We start from the raw sequence: 13,495 nt of genomic DNA, 5'->3' as shown, positions 1-13,495 counted from the left end.
ATTTATATTAAATTATTTATTATTTGATTCCAGGTATTACAACCATGTGATCTTTTCTTTAATATGATGCAGTCAGGTGAAGAACCACAGAAAGCTGAGCTGTCAATAAAATGCCTAACTATTAAGGTATATTAAATATTTATACATTTATATTAATCTTGAGAAAGGCAAGGCTAGATGAATCAAAAGTTGGAATTAAGATTGCCAGGAGAAATACCAACAACCTAAGATATGTAGATGATACCACTCTAATGGCAGAAAGTGAAGAGGAACTAAAGAGCCTCTTGTTGCAAGTAAAAAAGGAGAGTGCAAAAGTTGGGTTGAAGCTAAACATTAAGAAAACCAAGATCATGGCATCCAGCCCTCTCAATTCCTGGCAAATAGATGGTGAAGAAATGGAGGTAGTGACAGATTTTATTTTCCTGGGCTCCAAGATCACCACAGATGGGGACTGCAACCAAGAAATTAAAAGATGCTTGCTCCTGGGGAGGAAAGCCATGGCAAATCTAGACAGCACACTAAAAAGCATAGACATCACCCTACCAACAAAAGTGCGTATAGTCAAGGCTATGGTCTTCCCAGTTGCAATGTATGGCTGTGAAAGTTGGACCATAAGAAAAGCTGAGCGCCAAAGAATTGAAGCCTTTGAACTATGGTGCTAGAGAAGACTCCTGCAAGTCCCTTGGACTGCAAGGCGATCAAACCAGGAGATCAACCCTGACTGCTCTTTAGAAGCTCAGATCCTGAAGTTGAAACTCAAATACTTTGGCCACCTAATGAGAAGGAAGGACTCACTGGAGAAGAGCCTAATGCTGGGAAAGTTTGAGGGCAATAGAAGAAGGGGATGACAGAGAATGTGGTGGCTGGATGGAATCACTGGAGTAGTAGGCGTGAGCCTAAATGGACTCCAGAAGATGGTAGAGGACAGGAAGGCCTGGAGGAACGTTGTCCATGGGGTCGCGATGGGTCGAACATGACTTCGCAACTAACAACATTAATCTTGAGACTAAATATAGTGATATTTTTAGTCTTATGAGCTATGGGAAAACTGAAATAGATTTTTTTGTATACACTAACTGGTATTAAATAATGTTATATAATAATTTAAAGTGGGGTCCTGTCTATTTCAAACATAAATATTTATCCTTATATTGTTACGTGTAACATTTTAGTAATTTCTTGATTCTCTAATTTTGTGAACTCCATAATTTTCTTTTTTTAAAAAATCAGGTGTCACCTATTATCATAAATACAGTTCTAACTATCACATCAGCACTTTTCCCAACTAAAGAGGCTGCAGAGAAAGATCTTAGCCCAGTACCGCCAGACCTTTGGGATAAGAAGAATATTAAAAATCTAAATATGTGGTTTCTTGAAGAGTCCATTGAAAACAAAGATCCTGCTTCCATAGTTGAGTTAATTCCAACAGGAGAGTCATTAACAATGAAAATTGAAACTGTTGTTATAACTCTTGAAGCTGGAGTTGGTCACAAAACAGTTCCAATGCTTTCAGCAAAATCCTCATTTTCTGGAGAAGTCAAAAATTGGAGTAGTCTAATCAATCTCTCATCACGTCTTGAACTAGAGGTCAGTACGCTTCTGTTATTTGAATAAACAGTGTAAATGTTCAAAATAGGCTTCACCTTGTAGTCTGTTTAAAAATAATTATGCAGTAGGATATGTTACTTGACATTTTTCCCTACTATTTTAAATTCAGCAAAAAGTTGTTACCACCAGATAGCTGTTGAATAATCTACATTAAACTAAGAATAGTACTTGTTAAACTATCTTTACATGATGCATATCTTTAGTGCCTTTTTCAACTTCCATCTTACCACAATACAGATAGTCCTCAGCTTAGGACCAGTTATTTAATGACTGTTCAAAGTTCCACCAAACTCAAAAGGTACTTACAACTTGGTTACAAAGTTCCAACACCCTCCCCACCCCAATGATCATACAACTACTTTTAGGGCCCTTGGCAATAGACCCGCCTTTATGGCTGTTTGCAGCATCCTGCGGTCATGTGACTAATTTGCAACATTTTTGCCAAAACCCAGCATTTTCTTCCAGTTTTTGGCAAAAACACTCCATAGTGAACAATGGGCTTGCTTAACAACCACACAAATGGTTTCAAAATTGGGTCAGTAACATGATGACCTTTTTTAAAGTTTTACAACTTTGTCGAGAACTACCTGTACAAACATCCAAAATCAAGGCTTTACTGTGAGGACAAGCCAGGAAAGAGAGTATAGAGGCAAGACAGACATCACTAATTCAGATAGCAAATATTATGCTAGTTTAGTCTTTTACTAATACAAGAATAGGCAAAAAGCAGGTTATGGAAAAATGCTTAATGACTGTGTATGGGTATATGAGTGAAGTCTTAAACATTAAAATACTGCTATTTTATAACAGTTGTTTTTTCGCTTCAGAAGGCATGTAGATCTTATTGTTGTAAAATTTGAAATATAAATAGCATTTAAATATGCAAACCATCTTATGCATAGGTTCTCATTGGAAAGCTTCAGTAGATTGGTAAAAATGTAGTGGCCTTTTTGAAGAGTTGTGTCATTTTCAAATTCTTCCTCCAGTTTCCTTCTCTCCTTATATTGAAATTTATTTATCTCTTTTTTATTGCTCTTCATTTTCATTACTTCCAAACTGATATAAACTAATTTTCACACTTCATTTAATTTGTATTTTTAGGTACACTATTTCAATGAAATGTTTGGTGTTTGGGAACCATTACTTGAGCCTCTAGAAATAGAAAACAGTGATGAATTCAGACCATGGGTTCTAGAATTAAAGGTATGGTTTAGAATTATAATTTCACTTGTGTATAGGGATAGATATGTTAACAAATATAGTAAAAGTTCATCATGATATATCATTGTAATAGAAATGTTAAATATATGAACTTGTTAAACTTATTTGAGAAGAATTATATTTTCCTAGTTACTTTTGAATAGAAATGTTTCCTTGTTTTAAAACATAATTCAGTGTATTCCTAACTTCAAAGCAGATGTAAAGGTGTATTAAAGTCCACTGACTTTTAAACTCTCCATAGTAATTTGTGTTCTGGACTGAAAAGAGTACAGTTTGAAACTCTCTATTCTTATATACACTACTTTGGAAGAATATGGCTGTGAAATATTAATATATTTTTGTTGCACACAGATTTATCTCCCTCCAGTAACCTAATATATTGTGTTACATAGTAAATGGCTATCCAAAATCTTCCTTTCGTTCTAATCTTTGATGGCTTACAAAGTTTGTGTTTGCATTTGAAAGCACTGCATCTATTAAAATGCTTCACTATATTTCAGCGCTCTGTTCCAAAGACACCTATGTTGACATTTTTGTAATCAATATGTTAGTTGAAGCCAAAATTCCCAAACAGGTTATATGTTCCTGAAATATTTATTATGCTTCCTCCTGATACTTTCTTGTGAGAAATGATGAGCTTGAGCTAGCAGATCTCCAAACAAGCGGAGACAATGTCATGGCCATGATCAAAGGACCAGCAAGTAGACTGGTCCCCTGCAGTTAAGGAGAGCTCTCGGTAAAAAGGGAAAACATTCTCTCAAATACAGCAGTCTTTTTAAGATTTCTGAGTTTGGTAACCTCATTTTCTAATCAGTTTTGGAAAGTACCTATTTAACTATCTTCAGGCTATTAAAATCTTCAAACCAAGTTTGTAAAAACCACCTGTGAATTTCCCTTCATTCTAGAAGAAAAGAAAAATTTACTATAAGAATTTAAAGAATTTGAAATAAACAGTATAAAACAAAGTAAGACTTTAATTCAAGAAAGTTATACACAGATTAAGAGACCAGACAAGTTTGGAATATTAGGACTTTTGCTAAAAATTTTAGAAATAATTATATAAACAAATAATGCTTTCATGAGAACCAAAGTGTTAACTCTTATTTTTCATAACAGAAATTTGAGACTAATTGAACATTAGAAGGGACTATTTATTCCAGACACAAAAGGTAAAATAAAAAAGAAAGGTTTGCCTTTAGTCAGCATTGGGATAAAATGACATAAAATGTTACTATATTTGAAATACTGCAAGAGATATTTGAAGAATGGGGATAGAAACTGGCCGTGTCAGCAATGATGTCTGTTTCTATGGGTCTAATATATCCAAAAGATGTTAAAGAAGAAATTACAGATGTGAAAAAGAATACCAAGGATTTACAAGATAAACAGTTGAACTGAACCTCATCAGATACAGAAAAATTAGAAAATAAATTGTTTATATGCAGGAAAAAATTAAAAAAAATTGGGCATTATAAGATAGATAGGACATTTAAAGTGAAAATGCAAAGGAAAATGATCTGGATAATGATTCTTTACTGTATTTACCAAAGAACTTTTCTAAAGCCTCAAAGAAGCCTTTAGGATGGGAAAAAGAAAAAAAGAACTGAAGAGAGATCAAATCGTGCAACATCAATAAATTAATTATTGGAAGCAAAAGGAAGGAGTACAAAATTGGTTTGCTTGACCAAGGTTAAAAAATAAAACATGCTTCTATAAAATTCTAGGTACCCTTTTTGCTGGCACTAGAACTGAAATGTTAATACTTTATGATTTGTATATGAATAAGGAATGGGTTACGGGAAGAAACAATATGTAACCTTATAGGGGATGAACAATTGCTAAATTTGTATTTGTGATGAAAATCAAAAGTCAGTGCTTTAAATATTTCTTTTTTTTCTTTTTATTTAGTACATCAACTCTATTTTTCTTTTCTTAGTTTAGTTTGTATTGTCTTCTATTTTTAAAAAAAACTTGTAATAAAGATTATTTTTAAAAAGATATATTTCTTCCCACTATTTTGTATTATTTATCAATACTTTTAATAAATTAGGCTAACTTTACAAAGCATTCTAAACTTTAGATAACTTTCTAGTTCTTGTTTCTAATTTTACATGTTCAAAATATTTTTTCTTTAAGATGAAAAAGAAAAACAAAAAAGCCTTCGTTGAATCAGTGGCAGAAGAAGAACACTATAAAGTGCCGGAGTATAAAACAGTAATAACTATTTATTCTCAAAATCAACTAAACATTACTTTATCCAAATGTGGGTTATTAATGTTGAGTAATCTAGGCACGGTAAGTGAAATTTTAATTTTGGGCCTTAAGTGAAGAAAATCATCTACAGAAAAAGTTATTAATTTGAAAAATTGTTGATTTATTATTCTTGTTAGGCATTTGCAGAAGCAGCTACTGAGACTTCAGAAACATTCAAAAAAGACAGGGCCCCTTTTGTATTAATAAATTCCTTAGGAGTCTCCACCACTGTTTTGCCTAGTGAATCCTTCAGCGTTCTTAATATTGAACCAAAAGCAAATTCATTTCATCTTGAAGATGGGCAAAGTCTAAATATGGAATATATCAGAACTAAAAGTGAGCAAGACCAGTTCACAGCAATGACCACTCTAAGCAGCAAGGTATTCTACATCTGGCTTAGTAAGTATACCTGAAATGTCTATTAGTAAACATCTAAATGTATATGATGCAATTATGATGTTTAAGAAAAGTTTTAAAACAAGTCTGTTTAAATACAAGGGCAATTTGGAAATAAACCTCCATTTGGTTATCAATGACAGGTACTCGCAGATACAGAACTTTTATTATACACATTTGAAAACTACAACATTGCATTATTTTTTAACATAAATCACCATTCAGATTGAGGCACTTGTCATAACATCTTACAAGGTTTGAAATTCTTTAGTAGTAGTTGCTTGGCATCAAATCTGAGCTATTGGGTGTGTTTGTGTGATGAAAATCATGCCAATGGAACTGCTTCAGAGGTTCTTAGGTGGGTCTAGTGGTGCTATAGAAAATACCACCAAATGTGAAGATGCCAAAGGAGTACTGCTAGTGAAATTCATGGTGCATGGTCCGACCATCAATTCAGATGTCCACTGTGAAACATTACAAAAATTCTGACAAGCCATCTATAACAAGTGTCAGAGCACGCTGACTTCCGGTGTGGTGTTAGTTCACAATAATGCTCGCCCACACACCACTAGACGCGCCCAAGAACTTTTGAAGCAGTTCCGTTGGGATGTTTTTGATTAACTCCTTATAGCCCAGATTTGGTGCCGAGTGACTGCTACCAAGGAATTTCAAACCTTGTAAGACAATATGACAAGTGCCTCAATTTGAATGGCAATTATATCGAAAAGTAATGTTATAGTTTTCTAATGTGTATAATAAGACTTCTGTAACTGCAAGTGTGTGTCATTGATAACCAAACGGAGGTTTTATTTCCAAATTGCCCTCGTAACTTATCTACAGTATGTAGTTCTAACTAGTGGCACAGTGATTAGCATGCAGTATGGCAGGCTAACTTTGCAGTATGCATGGCAGGCAGCAGTTCGATCCTGACTGACTCAAGGTTGATTCAGCCTGACATCCTTCCAAGGTCAGTAAAATGAGGACCCAGACTGTTTGGGACAATATACTGATGTTGTAAACCGTTTAGAGAGTGCTGTAAAGCACTATGAAGCAGTATATGTCGGTTCCCAACTGGGGGCATGAGACAATATTCCGGGGGGGGGGAGAACTTGGGTTTTCAAAATTATAGTGTATATGCATAATTTGTTGCTGTTATTTCGAACGTTTGTAAGAATATATTAGGGGTGCGGGGTATAGAAAAGGTTGGGAGATGCTGGTCTAAGTGTTGTTGCTATTGCTAGTTATTTATGTAAAAACCTGCTTTGGTGGAGCCTTGGTGGAGCAGTGGGCTAATGCCTCCTTAAGTAACACCAGCTGCCTGCAATTAGTGCAGGTTCGCATCCCACCAGGCTCAAGGTTGACTCAGCCTTCCATCCTTCCGAGGTAGGTAAAATGAGGACCCAGATTGTTGGGGGCAATAAGCTGACTTTGTAATAATGCCGCTTGGGGGGCCCCGAAAGCCCTAATAAGCAGGCATATACATAGAATGAAGGCTATTGCTAAGCACATTGGTTTGTGCTTAAATTGTAAGCCGCCCTGAGTCTTCGGAGAAGGGCGGGATATAAATGGGATTAAAATTTTAAAAAAATTAAATTAAAAATAATATTGCTTCATCAACAATGGTTAGAATGCAGTATTGCAGGCTAATTCTCATCCTTCCGAGGATGGTAAAATGAGAACCCAAATTGTTGGGGGCAATCTAAGTAAACAGTATAGTGAGGGCTGTAAAGCACTGTGAAGTGGTTTATAAGTCTAAGTGCTATTGCTATTGCTTCATGGCTTATATTCGATAATATTGTGAATATATTACATTAACAGCTGTTTTTCCAAGATGTAATTAATTTTTCAGAGGAAAATGAACAAATGAGTATTCATTTGTACAACAGAATCAAACTGTATATTACACATATCTGTGACTGAATCTTGTAACTAATATTTTTCTAAAATTAGCTTCCAAACTCAATTTGGATTATAGGAAAGAAAAATAACATTGATTTGGCAGGGGAAAACAATTGCATGAATGAATTAGGAAAGGAAGAATACCAGTTAAACTAAAGCTCCTTGTTCAAATTAGTGAATGCAAACAAAAGAATATTTTGTTCAGACATTAAATTTTTTTTAATGATATTTATGTGTTTGCAATTAACTTAGGTACTTTTATATCTCCCTCCCTCTGTCTCACAGCCACACAGAGATCTGTCGGCTTCATTTTTGATAATGTTTTTGTCTTCATTTTTTTAGCTCCTCGGAATCATTCTACTACTGACAAGATCCCATTAACAAAAGTGGGTCGGAGCTTGTACAGAGTTAGACATAATGATTCAGGTGTTGTAAGATCTATTGTTTGTCAAATTGATACTGTTGATGGGAGCAAGATAGTAACTGTACATTCTCCAATTCAGGTGAGATATTTTCTTTTAAAGTTTACTGATCAGTGAGTATTTTAATTATTTGGGGATTGTTTTATTTATAGATCTAAACAATCTTAGGTTTGGGGACAAAATTGTTTTATTTCCTATGCATATCAGAGGAAGTATAAAACATTTTATAAAGGTATTTATAAAATGGATATCACATCTTCCTAAATTCCTAAATGTTAAATTTTATTGTATTTTTCAGAGGAGTAGAGATTTAATTAGCAGATGAAATGAAATTGTGACATAATTATTTTTGGTCAATTGACACAAACTTTTTATTTTTCTATATAGATAAAGAATCATTTTTCAATTCCTTTGAGTATATTTGAAGATGGAAAATGCTTAGGAGTAGCACTACCAGATAATGAATTTAACATACCATTAACTTCCTATAGGTAATTATTTTCTTTTTCGTACTTTATTATTTGTTTTGTACATATTTTGTAGATATATTTATTTTGTAAATATCCATTGGTAAATTAGTTTCTATGTGATTAATCAAGAAATTAGTATTAGGTATTTTTTTCTTTAGTAAAGTAATATAGTTGTATTAAATGTTGAGCTTGTACTCTGTGTTTTATTTGCATCATTTTTAATGGCCTTATACTCTCAGGACTATTTCCTTTTTAATATTGCTGTTTAATATTTCCCAGTTATTTATTAATCCTTGGAAATGATCAGTCCATCAAAAATCTAATACTAATTGATGAAGACAAAAAAAATTGGAATAATTTTCATTTAAAGATTGTGTGTGTCTGTGTGTCTGTGTGTGTGTGTGTGTGTGTGTGTTGTGTTGCACCCAATTTTACAGCCTTTATTGCCATGGTTGTTAAATGAATCACTTCAAAATTTAAGTGAATCATGCAGTCATTAAGCAATTCTAGCTTCCTCCATTGACTTTGCTTCTCAAAAACCAGGTCCTAAGTTACTTTTCTCAGTGCTGTTGTAATTTCGAATGGTTGCCAAATGAATGGTAAATTGAGAGTTAACCTGTAGCAAATGTGAAAGGAAGGAAAAGACAGGAAAAAAGAGAAAAAAGGAAAGAGAAAAAACAGAACCAGAAAACATGAAAAGTAATATAAAGAAATGGCTTCTAATCTTCCTCTCGACAGTAATACGTACAATTCTAATCAAACCTCTCTCTTTTTCTCTAGGATTACATCATAATTCCCTTGTTTAATCTATTCTTTCTAATCATTAAAACCATAAGTCACAAAATCGTTTTCTTTTTTTTCTTTTTTTTACACAAAAAGTCCATTAGGGGTTTTCAGTCATTGATGAATGTCAATACTATATTGACCTTTCTCTAAAGAAATCAATTTGGCTATCTCAGCAAGTTCTGTCAGTTTTACTAACTATTCCTCCATGGAGTGTAGTGCTAAATCTTTCCATCGTTTGTGCATTATAATCCGTTATTTTGACATAATCTTCTGTCGCTCTTTTCTAATTAAGTCCATCTGTCCTAAAAGGAAAGGTTCTGGCTTTTATTGAATATTAATATTTTAAATCCTCTGTAACAATGTGTATATTTGAGTCCATTTTTTAAACTTTTTGTATGTCCACCAAAACATAGATACAGTCATAGGGTTTGTCAAATTTATTGACAAACCCATGAGATAGGTAATAAAAAGGATAAAAAATAAAACATGTAAACAGAACAGAAGCAAAATAATAGAACAATAAAATAAACAATGTCAAAAGAACACAACTAGAAGAAATACATCAATATGATAACTAAAAAGATGGATTGGTGGAGAGCAGGGAGCAAGGGGGTGTTGGCTTATACCTTCTTAATTTTGTAAAATCCACCAATTCTTACTTAACAATAAACAATATTCTTATGAAGCTTCAGTCCTTTGTCTAGCAGCTGATCGGACTATTTTCAAAGGCAGTTTTGTCAAAGAATAAAAAAAAAATCCCTCTTTCTAAAATTATTGTCCCCTTCATCTGTTTAAAACTTTCTTAATCACAGTCTTTGCTTGTAAGTCAAAATTATTTAAGATGGTTTTTCTTTTTTTTAATCTTAATTCCAAAAAAAGCTACTCACTGAGTATTCTTATTTTTTCCTGCTGGTTGGAAGCTCTCTCTTAGATTATAAATTAATGATATACAATCACAAGAAAATAATAACATCTTCCTATTGAGCCATTCTATCATCTCTACCATTTTATGACAACTATTATCTCCAAAAGCATTGATGACTTGGAAAACCATATCTATCCATAGGCCGTCATCTAAGCTTGCAGAAAGCAGACAAAATAGAAAGATAGGTAACTTGTCATCCAAGTTGCAGTGATGTTACTTAATAAGGCAACAAAAGACCCATAATCCAAAATGGTTACATTTATAATATATTTGAATGTAGTTTGTTGTTCATTATTGTTGTTGCCTCTAATTATATTTTGTTCTAGTTTCATTTGTCTGAATCTGGATAGAAATCTTGACTATTCTTAATAGAAAAGGAAAATAAGAATAATTATTGTCCTTATTCACAGGTCGTTACTGTTTTTTCGACCAGTAATTGATGAAAGTGAAACTTCTGGAGAATATGAATCCAGTGAAGGTGTTAGCTTTGATGAAATGGTGAAGAATTTTGACAAATTGTTACAGAAGAAATGCCCATCTTTAAAATCACCTAATCACCCACTTATTATCAACATTGTTCCAATGCAAGATACTTTGATAACTTCAGCATGTACAGATGATCAGTGGGATTTACCATATGTTGTTCATTTGTGGTCTTCTGTTATTCTCCGCAATCTACTTCCATATCAGATTGCCTATTCTTTAGAGGTAGTGTGTGTGTTTTTTCTAAATTCCCTTTTTCTTTCTTTGGATCTTATAATTTAGAATATAACCTCAGTTTCACTGAATAAATGACATTGACATCCCACAAAATATGCTTGGCTATGTCCAGAATTCAGTTACTGCCACATGTGCACACTAAATACGATAGAAAATTCTCTTGAATTTCTAGTATTTTTTCAGATAGTCTTAGTAAAGTAATTATTAGCTGGCCTATTTAATCTGAGGAGCGTTTTTTTTAGATCACAAGGATAAATATTTGGTATCTTTTGTATCTATCTTAATTGCAATTATATCTTTGCACTGATATAATAAATATGCAAGTAGGTAAATGCTTAAGTCAGAATATGATTTTAAAGAATTCTAGATACTGCCCAATTAAAACTTTATTTCAAATCCTTCAAAAGTTATTTTCTAATAAAATTGAAATGTTTTCAGCTTGAAGCTTTCCATTTAGAAGAGCTATTTTTGAGTCCAAAAAGAGCTAGCTTGACATAACTGGATGTTTCTTGATGCATTTCTGATATTAACTGGAAACAAGTTCACTTTGGAATCATCCTGGTAAAATAAGGGCAGAACTTTTCCAGTTAGATCAGTAAATTTGAAACAGCATTTTGAAATAAAATGTTTCTAATTCAAAACACTTCAGAAGTTTTATAAGAACAACCTGAAGAGGGTTATTAATAATAGTATCAAAGAAAAAACCCATATAATATGTGGGGAAGTGTTTTTTTCAATAATACAATTTATTTTAACTTCCCATTTATTCTATATTCATTTTAATTATTATCAGAATCTCCCAATAAAATACTAAGGTAATTACTTCAGATGTCATATTTCAATGCAAACAGCTTTTCATTTCATTCCCATTTCATATACAGGAATTAGTGTATTGATTATATGTTTTATAACTGTATTGGAACTTTTCTTTCATAGGGATATAGTACCACACGCAGTGCTCTAGAAGCTGGATGTTCTGCTCAGATTCATAATGCATTACTGGATCAGAGCAAGTTGGAATTGCATTTACTTAATTATCTTGATACAGATTGGACTACTGAGTACTGCATCCAGTCAAATCAGCAAGAAATTAGTTTCATCACATTTTCATGCATTAGTGACCTGGATAGGACAGATTTGGATATAGCTATCCATGTGACATATGCTATAGGACAAGTGATTATAGCAATTCACAGTCCCTATTGGATGATCAACAAAACGGGTCGAATGTTGCAGTATAAAGCCGATGGTATTCACCGCAAACATCCACCTGACTACAAGTTGCCACTTCTCTTTTCTTACCAACCTAAACACTTCTACCATGATAACAAGGTATTAATTTTAGTCTTATAAAATCAACCTTATCATATTCAGTTTTTCAGTACTTTGAAACTTATTATAAAAAAAATGCTACAAGTCAGTATTAATGATCATTATATTTTAATACATTGTTATAAGAGTATCAATAAGTAAGGAATATGATCCCTATTCTATAATACTTTTAAGAAAAAAACAGTAAATTCTGCATTACGTGTTTTGTAACTTTGAAACTTTTCTTGAACTCTTATTCTATAAGATAGTTATCATATAGTTACAGTTAAAAGATGGAGAGGGAGCAGGATGCTCAGGAAGGAGATGGGGTTGCTAGATCTTTAGACCCTAATGGAAGGTCAGAAGGGTGGGAGCTGATCTGTCCTCAGGGTAAGATGTTTCAAAGGGTAGGAGTAGAGAAGGTCCTTCTCCTGGGCCCCTCCAGCCAAAGTTCCTTGACTGACAGGTCCCACAGCTTGTTTCCTTTCCTGGCACAAGTGGGCTGCTATACTGAAGTATAAGAAAGGAAATAAAAGGAACAATCCCCCCTCTTGAAATAGCCAAATGAATATTTGAGAGTGTTTAGCACCCCAGAAGTTTTGATTGTTGTTATAACTAGCAAATGAACTGGAGTATGCTTAAAGAATGCATGGTTGGTTAACTAAAATGTGAAAATGAAGCACTTCAAAATAAAAATATTTTACAGGTTTCATTTAACTAAGAATATTAACCTTTTGTCTGTTTTTCTTTTCTTTAATTCTGTTCATAATAAAAGTTGAATAACAAGTTTCCTCCTTATAGGTTCAGCTCATGGTGACAGACAGTGAACTTTCTGATCATTTTTCGCTGGATACAGTTGGGAGTCATGGCTTTGTAAAATGTAAAAGCCACAAAAAGGAATACCAGGTAAGTTGCGTTATGGTATTTTTCTTGCAGACAAATTTTTGTATGTTTACTTTAAAGAAAATTCTATTTCATTTAACAAGGCTGACTTCCAAATAAGTTTCCAGAACATTTCAGTTTTTAGCCATATTCAAGCCACCCCATCCCCTGCATATCAAGTCAGTTTTCTTCAATATTTCAAAATCTTGAACAAATAGCTTCAGATTAGAAATTTTAAAAAATCCTTTACAGCTGATTGATAGAAATTAATGCTTTAATTACTATCCAAACAATTGTAGAATACTTTGAAAAAAGATTCTAGAGAATTAGTCCTGTAACTCTCAAGTCATTGCAGTTTATAGAGTCAAAATTACTGGATGGGCTTAGCACTTGATTCATTTCATTGACTAAAATTTTAATGCCATAAGCAATAGCTTTTAGTTGTCAGCAAATGTATTGCAGATGTCTATCCTGCTACCGTATGGGGAAAATTTAAATCAACCTGAATGCTAATGGTAAGCATCATAGCTTAATATTTTATATGCTTAGTATTTTACATATTTTAGATGCTGAAGATAACAAATTTAATTCATACAATCTAC

At 33.1% G+C, this 13,495-nt stretch overlaps 1 protein-coding gene across 3 annotated transcripts in view; it reads left to right on the top strand.

Moving 5' to 3' along the window:
• Positions 1 to 13,495, top strand: part of VPS13A (vacuolar protein sorting 13 homolog A) — a 124,477-nt gene that overhangs the window by 80,413 nt on the left and 30,569 nt on the right. For all 3 annotated transcript variants that reach the window (XR_014025307.1, XM_081319364.1, XM_081319365.1), the window contains exons 40-49: positions 34 to 126; positions 1,231 to 1,587; positions 2,710 to 2,811; positions 4,966 to 5,124; positions 5,220 to 5,481; positions 7,720 to 7,880; positions 8,187 to 8,290; positions 10,391 to 10,688; positions 11,637 to 12,032; positions 12,813 to 12,917. Coding sequence is in view for 2 of the 3 variants with exons in the window: in XM_081319364.1 (XP_081175490.1) it covers positions 34 to 126; positions 1,231 to 1,587; positions 2,710 to 2,811; positions 4,966 to 5,124; positions 5,220 to 5,481; positions 7,720 to 7,880; positions 8,187 to 8,290; positions 10,391 to 10,688; positions 11,637 to 12,032; positions 12,813 to 12,917 (2,037 nt within the window). In the remaining variant the exon portion in view is untranslated. The remainder of the gene's footprint in view (positions 1 to 33; positions 127 to 1,230; positions 1,588 to 2,709; positions 2,812 to 4,965; positions 5,125 to 5,219; positions 5,482 to 7,719; positions 7,881 to 8,186; positions 8,291 to 10,390; positions 10,689 to 11,636; positions 12,033 to 12,812; positions 12,918 to 13,495) is intronic.

Source organism: Vipera berus, assembly GCF_964194415.1.
Source record: "Vipera berus genome assembly, chromosome: 2".
In the NCBI taxonomy this organism is placed as follows: Eukaryota; Metazoa; Chordata; class Lepidosauria; order Squamata; family Viperidae; genus Vipera; species Vipera berus.
Note: the sequence above shows the minus strand (reverse complement) of the source record. Positions and strands in the feature narration are given on the sequence as shown.